Source organism: Populus nigra, chromosome 18 (genome assembly GCF_951802175.1).
Source record: "Populus nigra chromosome 18, ddPopNigr1.1, whole genome shotgun sequence".
Taxonomy (NCBI): Eukaryota; Viridiplantae; Streptophyta; class Magnoliopsida; order Malpighiales; family Salicaceae; genus Populus; species Populus nigra.
Window position 1 is genome coordinate 13,212,672 of NC_084869.1, and position 15,651 is coordinate 13,228,322.

Here is a 15,651-nt window from a genome sequence, read left to right on the forward strand (position 1 = left end):
GAGGGTGAATTGAATTATTGGAGTTCAGGCTTTGGAAGGACTACGGTAATTTTCAAGGGCTTAATGTGCAAATATGCTTAAACTTCAAGGACTAAAGTGATCTTTTGATAATTTTGGAGGGATCCAACCATTGCTCGTACTTAAAATTATAAATAGTATGAATCAAAAGCTAGAAGAGCTTTGAAATAAAGCATTTAATAATAATAAATCTGCTTTTCAATTCTTAACGATGAGTCTTGTTCGAATTCTACTGCTAGCTCTTGTTTCATCAGACACAATTAATTGACTTTTCGATCAAAAATCCAAGAAAAAACGACATCATCATATGTCGTTTACATGGCTGTAAAAGTAAAAGAAATTAACTTCAAATTTACAGACTTACCCATGTCGTCTAGCTAGGGCTAATTGTAAGATAAAGTTTTTCTTAACGATGATGACGATAACAGCCATTTCATGTCGTCTATACAGCATATATACAAACAATTTTCATGCATCCATGTCCTTCTTGCAAAAACAGTCACCCTCCTCGGACCTTCCAATACTACATCGACATCGACATCGACATCGCGATATATATATATATATATATATATATATATATATATATATGATCAGAATCCCAAGTTCAGTAGGTATCCCATTATCCTAATTAAGAACAAATTGATGCATGATTACTGGTAATCTATATCTTATGTCGAGGGAAAATAATTTCATCTTACTCGGAATGGAGAAAACTTCCTATAATCTCCGTGTTTTGATGGAGTAAATCAATTTTGATCCCTAATTAATTCATAGTAGGAAAATCAATTAAGCCTATAATATATATGTGTAAATTGGAATAACATGCCAAGAATAATCGTTACTTGGTGATTAACATTAATCTTAATCTCAATTTCTTGAAAGCAAATTCTGGTTAGAAATACAAAAAAAAAATAAAAAATTATGGGGAAAAAGGAGAATAATTATGAGTAGTTATTTCTTAGTTAGTTTTATATTTATTTATTTATTAAAATAGTATATATAAATAATTATTTTTTCTGAATACTGTAAAATCCCTCTTTAAAAAACTGCTTGTGGCCGGCCAGATATTTTTTGTGAACCATTGGCGGAGGTCAAAAGACAAAAATGTTGCTTTTCTTTAGTTTATGAATTTGCAAGATGCATCGTCGGATACTTTCCAGCTAATTGTGCTGCTAAGATTCACCTTCTTTCTTCACAGCCTTGGTCATCAAGGTTGCCACGTCATCAAAACATGCATGCACATTCAATATATGATATTCTTTACCAACCCTAAACCCTCAGGAAACCGATTACCTGGAATGTAGATTTGGATTAGGTTTCTTTTTAATAATTATTTAAAATATTAACCGATTATAATTAATTTAAAACCTGATTGGATATAATAAAAAAGTTTGAATTAATTTTAATTTCTTATAATATTTTTAATCAACAATTCAATACAATAACCTAATGATCCAATGACTCGTAATTAATATCTTAGTTTGATCAATCAATGCTAAGTCTAACAAACATGAATATAGTTTATTTACAATTCAATTGGGGTAACAAGGACATATTCCACTAGATATTTAAGTATTGGGTCGTTTACAATTGCATTACAAACAATGTTTTTTAAAATTTTAAATTTTTTTGTTTAAGATTTTTTTTTATATTTTTAAATTGTTTCCATGTGTTTATGTCAAAAATACTTTTTAAAAAATAATAAAAAATATTATTTTAAAACATTTTCGAATAAAATATACATTAAAAAATAATTGTTAAATAATAAAAACATCATATCATATTCATCATGCTCTCATAGTTATATAGATGCCATGTCATGTTATATTTTTAAAATCATTGAATTCAAATTGACATAATTTACTGTATTTTATATAATACAGTAAATTATGTCAATTTGAATTCCATGATTTTAAAAATATAACATGAGAACATTAAATTGTATCATAAAATTACAACAATTAATCCAAATTCAAATCATTAAATTCAAAATGATGATATTTAAAATATGCAAAGATCCATATAAATAAATAAAAACATATATCACTTCCCAATTATAATTAACAGTAAAATGTTATGATTAATTAATTATTTTTAAAGCTAGAAGGACTATTTAATTGATTTATTTTAAACTAGAGGGACTGATTTATTATTTATTAAAACAAAAATTAAACAACAATGTTAACATCTAAGAATAAGACAAAAAGAAAGGAAGATAAAATAAAATACTAGGAAAGTGATAATTAAAAGGCAAAAAAAGAGAGAAAGGAATAGATAATTAGTTTGCAGCTCTGTTTGTCAACTTGTCACTTAGAACGATCCTTGAGGATAGTGTAAGGTCTCCAACAAAGCAAGCACCGTCATCTCCTCCTTCCATAACTCCTCTTCTCCTCTTCTTTATAAGACACCTACACTGCACCACACTTCCTCCTCTTCCTCCTCTTCCTCCTCCTCTTCCTCTCTCTTGATTCTTGCTTTTAACGCTTGTAAAATGGCTGAGGATTATGTCCCATGTAATTCTCTTTTGTTTCATTTCTTTTAAAGTTGTTGCTTTCTTGATTGATCAATACTATGCTTGTTGTTTCTTTGTTTTGATGTTCTTTTCGATGATTTCTTATTGGGTTTGAGCTGGTTTTGTGTTTTTCTCCTTTTATTTTGTGCGTGTGATTCTTGATCTTGGGTTTCTTGTTTTTTCTTTCATAGACCTTTCTTTATTCCTCTTTGGTTTGTTGTCTCTGTTTGAGTCCTGTAGAAAGTTTTTCTTATCTTGTACAATGAAGTTACTGTATACTAGCTTATAGTGCTTTAGGTGGACCAACCCTGAAAAAGATAGGATTGATTTTGTGAATTTATCAGTGACTATTGATTTGTGATCTAATCAAGATTGAAAATTTGTGTTAATTCACAGTTAGTTGAATTGTTTTTCAATCTGAATCTGCTTTAAAGAGATTTTTTTGGTCTTGGGAATGACAAAGGGAGGCATAGTTTTTTTATTGACTCCAATTTGCTGAGTGATTTTGTAGTTATTGATGTGCAGATTGTACTGATATCAAGCAATTGAAAATCTGTAGGTGATTCTAATAATCATGCATTGAATATGAAAGAAGGAGCGAATGAGTCGCTAGTTGTTTGTTTCGGGGAAATGTTGATTGACTTTGTACCAACAGTTGGTGGGGTTTCACTGGCTGAAGCACCTACTTTCAAGAAGGCTCCTGGTGGTGCTCCTGCTAATGTGGCCGTTTGTATATCAAAACTAGGTGGTTCATCAGCTTTTATAGGCAAGGTGCATTTGGATATGGTTCTGGGGTACTTATTTATGGAATGACTTGTTGCGTTGCACATGCCAAACACTTGGTTAATTCATTTCATTTGGTGTTTTTGATGCATTGAGTAAATGGAACTTAAATTGAAATTGCATTGATTTATCATAAAGATTTCATTTCAATTGGAATTTGGTTAAACTTTTGGCCAAATGGAATTTTGTAATTTCACAGTAAACTGTACGTTGCAGGATCTCAGTCCCCTGTTTTTTTTTTTTTAATGTTGTGAACGGTTTTGGTGTCCATGAATCCATGCTTTTTATCTAGCCATAGTTCTAATTTCAACTTTCGTGGCATATTTTCCCAGCTTGGTGATGATGATTTTGGGTACATGCTGTCTGACATTTTGAAACAAAACAATGTGGATAATTCTGGTGTGCGATTTGATTCCACTGCGAGGACTGCTCTGGCATTTATTACGCTCAGAGCTGATGGTGAGCGTGAATTCTTATTTTTCCGTCATCCAAGTGCAGACATGCTTCTTCAAGAATCAGAATTAGATATAAACCTCCTTGAGCAGGTCTGTTTTCTCCTTTTGGTTTTAGTAAGAAAGATGTAGCATGTTAGGATGCATTCCACAAGATTTTCAAATTCTGGCAGATATCCATTTGAAAAATTTTCACTTCCAAAATTGCATTGATTGCAGGCCAGGATCTTTCATTATGGATCAATTAGTTTGATTTCAGAACCTTGCAGGTCAAGCCATATTGCAGCGATGAGAATTGCCAAAAAGTCTGGCAGCATCCTTTCTTATGATCCAAATTTGAGATTGGCATTATGGCCATCAGCAGAGGCTGCTAGGGAAGGCATAATGAGCATATGGGAACAAGCTGATGTTATTAAGGTGTAGTTGAAACCTGCTGTTGCACAAGCGCATATACACCAGCTCAATTTTATTGTTCTGAAGTGAAACATTTGCGGATCTTTCATAGTAATATATTTGGAACTCATTGGGTTGATTATATGAAATTGCAGATAAGTGAGGAAGAAATTACATTCTTAACTGGATGTGATGATCATACTGATGATAAAGTGGTCTTGGACAAGCTTTTTCATCCCAATCTGAAGCTTCTGATTGTAACTGAAGGGTCAGAGGGTTGCCGGTATTACACCAAGGTAACCTACTGATTATTGTCACGTATATATAAATATAAACCTTCTTGTTGACCATCAATTATCAAACTAAAGACAGGATCTTGATTCTAATCCATCCACAATTATATCCCTGACAAACTCCAAAAATGTCCCTTTAGTGTTTGTAGAAGAGGCTTCCTGCTAAACTGCTCCTCTCTTTCCCTCTCTCTCTCTCTATTTTTTTCCTGTTGTTGGAATGTTAGTTCATGTTAGCTAAGGACCTTGGCTAACGAAGCCTTTGCTAGAAAAAGCAAACTATTAGTTGTCTTGGTTATCGTGCTTGGATAATTTAGAAAATTTTTAATTATGGAATCATATGAATAACTGATATTCTGTTCCAACCTTTGTTATATTCCCTCGAGAAACACCAGTCATCAATGTCTTACCAGATGATATTATAGAGAAATGTTTTGCTGAATTTCTTCAATTATGACAATATGCAATTACTCAAGTCAGAATCTCTTACACGGCAAATGATCTGAATGAATGTGCGGATCCTTCTGAATGTGTAGGTGTATCTAATGCAAAGTTACTTATAGGTCTAGGTGATTTATGTGCGGTCGTCAAAAAGTTTGAAAATCTGCTGTATTAAATGGAAGTATCACTGCAGTGCTGCTTGTAGATGGTTATTTTCATATGCGATGTGATCTGATATTTCAATGTGGCACAGCAAATTGACATAAACTGTAAACCAATTCAGGAATTCAAAGGCCGTGTTCCTGGTGTTAAGGTGAAGCCTGTTGACACCACTGGTGCAGGCGACGCGTTTGTTGGTGGGATGTTGAGCAACCTAGCTTTTAACCTAAATCTATTCGAGGTAAATATAGTTGCACGCAGAATCAGAATGGCTCAATCTTTTTATCCCATTGATAATTTTAAATCTCTGAATCAATACAGCTTCCTATAGATTCCATACAACCTTGTAGTCAAAATGTTCCTTTGCTACAAAACAGAATAGAATTTCACTGTATTTCTCTGAGATTCCAGACACCATATGTGTGGACTCCATTTGTCATTATAATAACTCCATTTGTGTGGACTCCATCAAAATGCTCCTTTGCTACAAAACAGAATGAAATTTCACTGTATTTCTCCGAGACTCCAGACACCATTTGTGTGGACTCCATTTGTCATTATAGTAACCCCTAACCGAACCTTTCCCCCTCCCTCCTTTCCTGCAGGATGAGAAGCTATTAAGGGAAGCTCTTTTGTTTGCAAATGCCTGCGGTGCTGTCACAGTAACAGAGAGAGGTGCAATCCCTGCACTACCTACCAAAGAAGCCGTCCTGAAACTTTTAGGGAAAGTCTCCCCAGGATGGAAAGCACAGACATAAATCAACCCTCGTGTTCTTTCTTGTGCCAAGTTGTTGTAGTTTGAAATCTTTGCATAACACCTTTGGTTTTCGCATGTTGTTCTTCTCTTTCATGCTCATGAACATCAAAGGTTGTAATAATCAATCCCTACAAGCATTGTAGATTTGATTATTTAATAAAATCAATGATCTCAAATCTAGTTTCAACATGATCAGATTAACTTCCACTATCAAAACTCAAGTGTTTTGACGTTTCTTGACTTGCTAGCCGTGCACGAGTTGTTTTGCACACAGCTATATAGCCTCAAGGTCACAAGGGCGACAACTTTCTTTTCTTGCCATGCTTGCTATCACTGTTTTATCTCGAAAATACATGGTCTCCACATTCTGAAAGGTTTCAAGTGTGTTGCCCCTAACATCGATTGTGTTTATACAAAGATTGGATGAAGGAATATGCATTGTTAGCGCATGATCAAGAAATTATAATAGAAGGATCAAGAAGTAGAATATGCATTTTTTTTTAAAAAAAAAAAAACCAGAACATACCAAAAAATCATAGCTTTGGATCTAGCTTAGTATGGACTTGAAAAAAAATATGGATAATCAGATCAATTATTTTTTATTAAAATTTAAAAACTTGTTCTTGGAGTTCGATTTAGGATAATTTTCGAGTCAAGTGGCAGAGGCATCAATCTAATTTCATTTAAAAAAATCAAAACAAAGTTATTTTAATTAAAAAAATTAATGGATTGATAATTGAGTTTTGACTAGATCAAACCTAAGTTAACCAAATTCATGAATCAACTTGAATTTTTAACGAGATTAGCTGAGTTTATTTTATTTTTTTTTAACTTGAATTAGCCTAAGTCTTATATTGAACCAATCTTAATTTTAAAACAATAATTAAAATATTGTTGTTTTATTGATATTTAAAAAAATTAATACTGCAAGTCTGACCAAATTCTAACATTAAGAAGGCATGACAGTATGTTTGACAGTGTAGTAGTGATTGCTTTTCAAATAATTTTTCGTACCGAAATATATACCAATGATATTTTTTTATTTTTTTAAATTTTTTTTTGATATCAACACATTAAAACGATTCAAAACATATAAATTATATTAAATTTTAATAAAAAAAATTAAACTTTTTTAAAAATATAATTTACACCGTATTCTTACACAGTTTCAAACAATCCTTCCATTTTAATATCATCACATTCATTGTTAATTTTGGTGCCACAATCATCATCACTCTTCGCTCTATAACTTTTATGTGTGCATTTAAAATTTATATAACATCGTATATGATTATTTATTTTAATTATCATTATTTTTAATAAAATAATAATTATTGTCAATTTAATATTGTTATAATTATTATCATCATCACGTAATAGTCATGTCACAACTACCGTGCTAACTACCACGTTGTTAACATTTCACTCACATAATTAAAAGTAAATATGAAAAAACATGCATTAAATCGATATGGAAATATGATCCTAAAATCGTCGAGAGCTAAGACATAAGCTAATCCGTAGATTGTAATTCAGAGTTTGTTTTATTGATAATTATTCAATTTTTTTATTAATAAAAAAGATAATCATTCGGATTTTCCGCTGAAAATCTCACATTTGTTTCAAAACAGGAACAGAAATGCCGTCGTCGTCGACGATGCTTAAACCAGAGGTCGGACCTGACAGTCTTCCTCGAGAAGCTCCTGTCATTGCCTACACCGAGAAGGTCTCACTCTTCTCTCTCTCTCTCTCTCTCTCTCTCTCTCGTTATTATTGTAATTATTACTGAATTTATTTATTTTAATGTGAATCATTGTTATTTTTTAGATAATCGAAGAAGAGCAACTTCAATTAAGGAAGTAAGTTTTACGCTTCTCGTTTATTTGGATCTGTAATTATGTGTTGATAAGCAGAAAATGTAGTTTCGATAATCAGTTTATCTAGTGATTTAATCTGTTTCTGAGAAAGAAAAAAAAACAAGAATAATAGAAAAAAAAACAAGAATAATTCCTGGAATCAGTGAATCTCAGTCGTCAATAACTTATTTATGAATTTGTTTGATATTTTTATTTTTTAATGTAAGATATATTGAAGAAAATTATTTGAAGATTCGTGATGCAGAGAGAATTAGTGAATTTCAGTCTTTAACTAAAAGAAAATAATAAAAGAAGTTCTGAAATCTTATTGATGATTTTTTTATTATTTAATTTGTGTTAGATATGTCGAAGACAATTATTCATAGATTTGTGATGTAGAGAGAATCGGTAAATTTCAATTTTAAGAATTAAAAAATGAACAATTTATATAATTTTGTTTTATGAATTTTTTTTGTAGATGTTAGATATATTGAAGAAAATTATTCGAAGATTCGTGATGTAGAGATAAAGCTAGCGAATCTTACGTTAAAGCAGGTTGGTATGCGGCAATGTTGTAGTTTTCAGTCTTGGATTTGGTGTTTTACTGACATTGCTTGTGGTTTTTGTGTATGATGGGGGTGTGGATAGGCTTAAGCGCTTGAACATATGAGGAAGAAGATACAGATGTCGACGGAGAGAATTCGTGTTGCGAGGTTGAAGGAGGGAGAAGCTCAAGAAGGTTTGTCCCTTTTCGTTGTCAAAACTTGGTTCTTACTGTTAGTAATGAAAGTAGTATTTGAATGATTTGGAGTAATATGGGTAGCATGATTTTGGGATGGTGGAAATGGATTTTTGAGGTATTCGGAAGAATGTGATGTGATGCAGTAGTGAAACCAGTTCCTTCGTCAGTCGCATTACATTGTGTTCTGCATATTTTTCTTCTTTTGTTTCATTAAAAATGATCTCGCATGTCTGTATCATCATGAACACGACTGATGCAATGGGGATAAAGAGTTGAGCTAAGAACTCGATGTTGAACAATGTTAGGGCCGAGCTCCTTAAAAAGGCCATGCTTTCACTGAATCTTTTTCTTTTTTATTTCTCTCTTTGTTTTTCTTAGATGAAAAATGAATGTTAATTGATGAGGTGCCTTCCTATAAGCAAAAGGAAAAGAAAATGAAAACACCTTTATGTCTTCAATCCCTTCAAACATCGGCTGAGCTCTTTAAAAGAAGGCCAAAAAAAGGAATAGGAAAAATCAAAGGCATTTCTGGCTGTAATTACTTTCAGAAAAATGTTTTTTTTAATCTCCATCTCTAGTTTTCACATTTATTCTAAGGAGATTTTTCCATTAAAAATCAAAGAAACATGTTATTATATATAAATAAGGCCCTTATTTTTATATTGGAGACTTTGGGAAATAATCATTTTGGTGTTTTTCAAATTTCAGAAAAAAAAAAATTCATTCTCAGTTAGTAAACACATTTTCTTTAGTTTGATGTTTCTTATAAAAATTTTCTGAAAAACTAAAAAAAGATTTCACAAGTAAAGGCAACCTCTATTTTGCTATATGGGGAAATGCTTTTCAAGAACAAGTATCTGTTGATTTTGGAATCATTGGATGTAATCAGTTCCTTGATATGGAAATGTAGTATTTGTCTCATGATTTTCTTGCTGCACACAGTTGAAGTTTGTGAGATGTGTGGTTGTTAATTCATTAATGTTGTTGGCAAAATGTATTTCCTTCTTCATTTGATATGTTGATATGATATGCATATTATTGACTACTAGTAATACATGTAAACACACAATAAAAACCATCTACATGCAATAGGTGTCTATCATAGTAGATCCCCACTAAAAAAAGACAAAGAAGACCATAAATTAGAAAGCCCATTGATAGTTTGTATGTAGTTTACTCCATTAAAAAAATTTATTCTTATCAACTCATGCCCCAGACCTGCGAAAATTTATTGTAACAGTATGGTTGCCTTGAATTATACCAAGAACTCTAATTAGCATATTAGATAATGAGAGTATGTTTACAGTCTCATTCCATAAGTGAGATTCATAGCATATGGTTCTTTCCCAAGATAGTAAAAAAAGGTTTTCAAGGACTATAAAAACTCTATAAGTAGGTAGGATTTTCAGTTAAAATGTTTAGATTAGAAAAACTTTTCTAAAACTAATCAATTATTGGATTTCACCAACCCAGCTACCACTGCTATAGAATTTTTAGATCCATTATCAGATTATATTATTGTCTTCAATCAAACAAAATGAAAGCAGGAGATTGATAGACCATTGAAGCCATTCCATTAGTGGGATCCATAGCCTACATGTCTTTCCTAAGCCAATAAAAGAAGAAGGTTTTCGAGGACTGTAAAAAGCCTATAGGTATGCAGGACTTTCGGTTACAATGTCTAGGTTGAGAAGACTTTTCTAAAACCAATTACTTATTGGATTTCACTAACCAAACTCCCACTACCAAAAGATTCCTAGATCCCTTTTTAGATCTCATTTCAATTTTTAATCAAACGAAATGAAAGCTAGAGATTGATTAGCTATAGTAGTTGCAAACAAATCTTGATATTGGACATGATATTTGTTTGATATTGGACAGAGTGGGCCTTGCTTAATTGGCCTCACCCATCACATTATCTTGGAAAGCTCTTTTCTTAACATTCTCCACCTCTAAAATATCTAGAACCAATTAGGATTAGACTGAAGTAGTTCACTCAATATCCTATATAAAGAAGAAAAGCTCAAATCATATATAATGATATAATTGAAGTTAAGACTATGAACTTATCTTATATATATGTTTATTTCTTATCAAGAAGTCCAAAAACTCTTGGATCTCTACTCTTTAAAAGAGTTGTAGGGAAAAAAATGAATATAACCCCTTAGATCCTTTCACATACTTCGATCTATAAGGTTTTAATCAATGATTTTGGTCAAGGTGATTCCTCATATAAAATCATGAAAATGATATGAATCTATATAAATAACCTATAAAATGATAATTATCGAAAGTTCTATATCTATTTTCTAGTCTTGGTCTATTAAAATGATGTTTAGCGGTCTCTACCCAAGAGCTTTGGCCTATGATCTAATGGCTCTATAACCAGTTAATCATTCTTTTTTATTTTCCAACCAAACATCATGCTTCTTCTTCTTTTTCTTTATTTTTTATCTTCCAACCAATCGTTTCGATTTCGTTTCTGCAACAACATATAATCTTGGTCATTTATCTTAATGCTTACAACTCAATTTGTTTCTAGTGATAACAATAATCCATGCAATACTGTTTTTTTTTCTTCTTATGTTGTTTCTGAATGATATCATAACTACACGAGGTAAATTGATGCTACCCACTCTACCGTAAAAAGGGCAGCTTTCTTCCTTTAAAAAATATCGATTCCATCATGAGGGCTTAGTAAACAGTATAGTTAGCATCCTACCAAGGAGCAAGAAAGCTATTAGGAAGTCATTTCCTTTACCTACCGGGAGTGTTGTTTTGACATGAGTGGCATTTTATCTCGATAGTCTTGGATAGAATTATGCTGCTTGTTGGGTCCTGGTGATGGAACTAACATTTTTTAGCGGAAGAAAACAGTTATGTAGCTATGGTGCCATTCAGAAACAACCCAAGAAAAAGAAAAAAAACAGTATTTCACGGATTATTATCATCACTATAAAATAAATTGAGTTGTAGGCATCAAGGTAAGGGATCAAGATTATATACTACTGCAAAAAAAATAAAATTAAAAGGATTGATTGGAAGATAAAAAAAAAAACTTGATGTTTGGTTAGAAAATAAAGAAAGAATGACTAACTGGTTGCATGTTCATTGGATTATGGGTCATATCTACTTGGGTAGAGACCATTAGACAAATTGAGGTTAGAATATGAACTTAGAACTTTTAATAACTATTATTTTATGAGCTATTTGTATAGATTTATATTTTTTTCATGATTTTATATAAGAAGCTATCTTGACAAAATAATTGATTAAAATATTGTATATCAAGTTATGTGATATGATGTTAGATTACTTATTTTTGTCTCTATAACTCTTGTCAATTGATAGTAAAAAGTATTGACAGTGAGGATTTTACACCAAGCTAGGAAAAGAAATGGAAAGAAAGGACTCCATTAAATTCCTGTTCTTATAAAAAAGAGAGATTTAAGAGTTTTTGGACCTATTGATAAGACATAAACATATCTATAAAAGAAATTCATAACCTTAATATTAATTATATCATTATATATGATTTGAGTATTCCTCTTTTATATGAAATATTATAAAAGAACCAATCTATTTCAACCAACTGGTTTTAGATATTTTAAATGTGAGCTTATTGACGAGGGAGAGCTTTCTAAGATGATATGATGAGTGAGGTCACTTCACTTAGCCTAGCCTAGTCTCAGCAAAGCAGCAAATAAAGCTCATTCTGTCCATTATCAAGCAAACATCATGTTCAAGCCCAAAGAACTCTCTAAAATAGGTTTAGCCCAAAAAAGCACTCCAATCGTTTGGCTTTAGCCTTGGTATCCAAGGAACATCACGTGGATACGAGGCTGAGTCCCTCAGTAAGCCTGATCAAGTCTAGCTTATCAACAACACCTTTTCCCCCCTTCCTGTCATTTCCATAGGTAACCTTAACACAACGTCTTCTCATGGAAAACAACCAGCTCCATTTTCGAAATCCAAGCTCTCCTTTCCTTCACTGTCCCATTTCTTTTTTTGGCGGGCTTCATTTTATAAGCGTAAGCCATATAAATAGTCATTCTATGAAGGGTAAGCGAAAAAAGTTAGTTTCTTCAGTTGATTCTCTATTCATTTTATCCTTATCCCTATACAAATACCACTTCATAGTTTCTAGACCAGCTAGTTTAGGGTAAGCGAACCCTGAACTCCGTAGTTCTTTTGGAATGAACATCTATCTAGCTTCAGAAGTTGTTTCCTATATGGATCGCTAAACTATGGAGCTAAGAGCCGAATCCCTTGAATTCTCTCAACCTCGTGATTATAGTTCCTAATTTTCTGACTATGATATGGTCTCTGTCAGCCTTACCAGCCGTCCAAGATGAACCGAATTGATCTTTTTTGTCCCCTCAGCCATCCATTACCGTCTTCATTTAGCAGCAAATTAACTCAAGGATAACCTTTATGTATGAGCTGGAAAGGAGGTATCTATAGATACCAAACAAACTAGCTAGTTTGAGAAGATAGTTAAATAAGAGGCGGATCTAGGGAGTCATTACTTCTTCGACTTCTTATTCATAGTTCAGATAATCCAACCTCCACTGGTAAGCAGCACCAAAGAGAATCATCATAACATTTTTTTCTGAAATAAGAACTCATCAAGAGATGAGACGTAGCTAATGTTGTTCGATCACAGTCACGAGATTTGTCTGCAGCTATTATATCTAATCAATCTTCTGTTTTCATTCTATTAGAATGTGATCTGAAAGCGGATCCAGGAATCCCCGGATAATGGTAGTTAAGTTAGTAAAATCCAATAATCAATTGGTTTTATAAAGACTTTCCTAACCTAGATATTGTAACGGAAATTCCTGTTTATTTTTAGGGTTTTTATAATTCTTGAAAATCTTTTTCATTTACTGGCTTGAAAAAAATTTGTAAGCTATGAATTTCACTAATAGAATGATGGAATGGAACTATAACCATACTTCCATGGTCTACCATGATACTTGGGTTACTTGGCAGCTATACTGTCACAGTAAATTCTCACGGGTCTGGGGGAGATTAAGTAGACGCTGCAATGTGACCCAACTGGAGTCTCGGCGTCTTGGAAGCAGCAACAAAAGTTGTGAAGGACGAGGAAGAAATTAAGCAGAAGTGTGAAGACTTAAATCATCTGGTAAGATCATCTCTGAATGAAGTTTTGAACTTCACTACTTCTTATTGTTTGTTAGGTTTTCTCTATTTATTTTATTATCTCTAAAAGGTTCAAGAAAGCAGTAACTCTCAGTTTTCTAGAATTAAGAAATTAAAAAGGCGACTGGAAGCCCTAAACCCAAGTGGAGCATCTATGTCTCCTCCTCATGTAAACTCTATTTCTAAAAATATCGGTCGTATCTAATTATCTATCAATACATGTAGTTAATTGCTTGGACAGCACTCTCATGGTATACTTTCACATTGATTATTAACTGTCATGGGCTAACTATTAGTTAATACTGCTCTTTCTTTGGGATTGCATTGTGCATGTGTAAGAAGGTATTGGCCTGTGTGTGCGCGTAACTTAGGCTTTGAAAATGTTCTGATGTGCATGAGATCGTATAAGCAAACTCATTAAAACCATAACATCAGGTGTGTTCTGAAAGTGGCTGCCCTTAAGGAGCTAATGTTTGTGAATGTTCCATTTACTGTCATTACATCATGCTGCTCCACTGAGTGCTAGTATAGGCATATACTGATATACACATTGCATGTTTGTAGAGAAATTGTTGAAAGTTTGCACTTGTGGTTGTCCATGGGATGGAAAACCAATGGGACCTGCACCGAACAACCCAGCTCAAGATGCCTCGATTCCATTTTCAACAGAAAGTGGTGCCGGAGTGGCTGAGAATGCTCCTCATCACGCAAATTAATGGGGGAAATGTCCAAGTCATGAATTAGCAAAATCAACAGCCTAATGTCGAGGTAGAAGGAAGGGGAAAGAAGAAAGTCCATTTCCAAGGAAGGGGGAGGCGAATCGGGGCTGTTCCCAAGGGTAGAGGATTTTCCCAACCTGGCTGGACGGTGGCAGGATTTGATGTTGATGGTAGAAGTTAGAAGCAACATTTCATATTCTCCTATACTGAATCTGTGAGTGAGCACCTCTACTTTTGCTCCACCAAGCAAGCATGCTCTTTGTTCCATATACGCTGGTTGATTTTTCCTACTGTATTTATTCAATTGGCTATAGCTAGCTTGTTGATATAGAAAATGCCATCTGACCTTTTGAACTTCACATTGCCACTTGCCCTTGCCATCAATTCCTCATTCAAGGAAGTATGGCTCAAGAACATTTCTCATTCTTTACTCTTTAACTAGCCAAAGCTGTGACCTGAAACTCTAGACTCTCCTTGTCCCCTTACTTGTATATAGTCTGTTGATATAGAAGTGGCATTTGATCCTACTTCCCACTGCTGCTTCACTTGTGTTACAAATAGATTCCTTCGATATTGTTTAGTGTTTACCCATGTAAAGTAAACATTTGTTGTTCTTCACTTTTATTCTGGCTATAGCTGTACGTTTAAATCTCTAGACTCCCCTTCCCCTTCACATGTGCTACTTCTGCCCCGTGTGGGCTTTGATTGAACAATTGAAATCTTATCATTCTCTTCGGTCAGCAATATATTTGTATAACCAAAATCGCCCTCGGACAATCCAAAACCAGTGTTACTAAATTTGATATATGACCTGCATTTTAAATTAAACCATATGGTAATTAACCCGGTCAACCACAATTCAGTCCACATAGTTTGATTTTAATTTTTTTTCAAAAGCATTGTTTTAACATTTTTAAAAAATCTTGAAAATATTTCGTTTTGGGTTGATTTAAGTTAACATAGGTTAACCTACCCAACTTATAACCCAAGTTATGGGTTAGATTAGGTTTAATAACTTTGTTCAAAAGCTCATTTTTAAAAAATCATTAATTTCAATCATAAGAAATAAATAGACATAAAAAAAATCCTAAACATAAATAGAAAAGGTTATGCAAGGATTTAATTAATTAAATAAATAAGTTATTAACTAAAGATAAAAGTGGAAAAATAAAGAGATAAATGTAAATAAAGATATTTAATCTTGTAATATGAGTCATTTATCAATTTATATTTAATGAATTTGTTTATTAAAATTGATTTTTTATTTAGTAAAGTGATGATAAAAATTGATACATACAGGAAATTGATGGAATAAAATCAAAGGGAAAAAAATATTATGCAAGAATAACTATTTTATTTT

General features: G+C 32.7%; 2 protein-coding genes across 4 annotated transcripts; both read left to right on the top strand.

Annotated features, from left to right (window-relative positions):
* The first annotated feature begins 2,276 nt into the window (after positions 1-2,276).
* Positions 2,277-6,003, top strand: LOC133677946 (probable fructokinase-7). Of its 3 annotated transcripts, none has more exons than XM_062100092.1 (7): positions 2,277-2,354; positions 3,093-3,304; positions 3,649-3,861; positions 3,988-4,185; positions 4,317-4,457; positions 5,176-5,292; positions 5,657-6,003. In XM_062100092.1, the coding sequence occupies exons 2-7, from the start codon at positions 3,119-3,121 to the stop codon at positions 5,807-5,809; spliced, it is 1,008 nt and encodes a 335-aa protein (XP_061956076.1). In that variant the 5' UTR covers positions 2,277-2,354; positions 3,093-3,118; the 3' UTR covers positions 5,810-6,003. The 3 variants fall into 3 exon arrangements, with proteins under 3 accessions (XP_061956076.1, XP_061956075.1, XP_061956077.1); XM_062100091.1 differs by having other exon boundaries at positions 2,281-2,534; XM_062100093.1 differs by having other exon boundaries at positions 2,289-2,359.
* Positions 6,004-7,447: 1,444 nt separating this feature from the next.
* On the top strand, positions 7,448-15,035 carry LOC133678350 (uncharacterized mitochondrial protein AtMg00170/AtMg00620). The gene is given in 5 exon segments (XM_062100644.1): positions 7,448-7,534; positions 10,781-10,988; positions 10,991-11,047; positions 11,050-13,555; positions 14,137-15,035. Coding segments are annotated over 4 exon segments (423 nt in total). The 3' UTR covers positions 11,121-13,555; positions 14,137-15,035.
* The last annotated feature ends 616 nt before the right edge of the window (positions 15,036-15,651 follow it).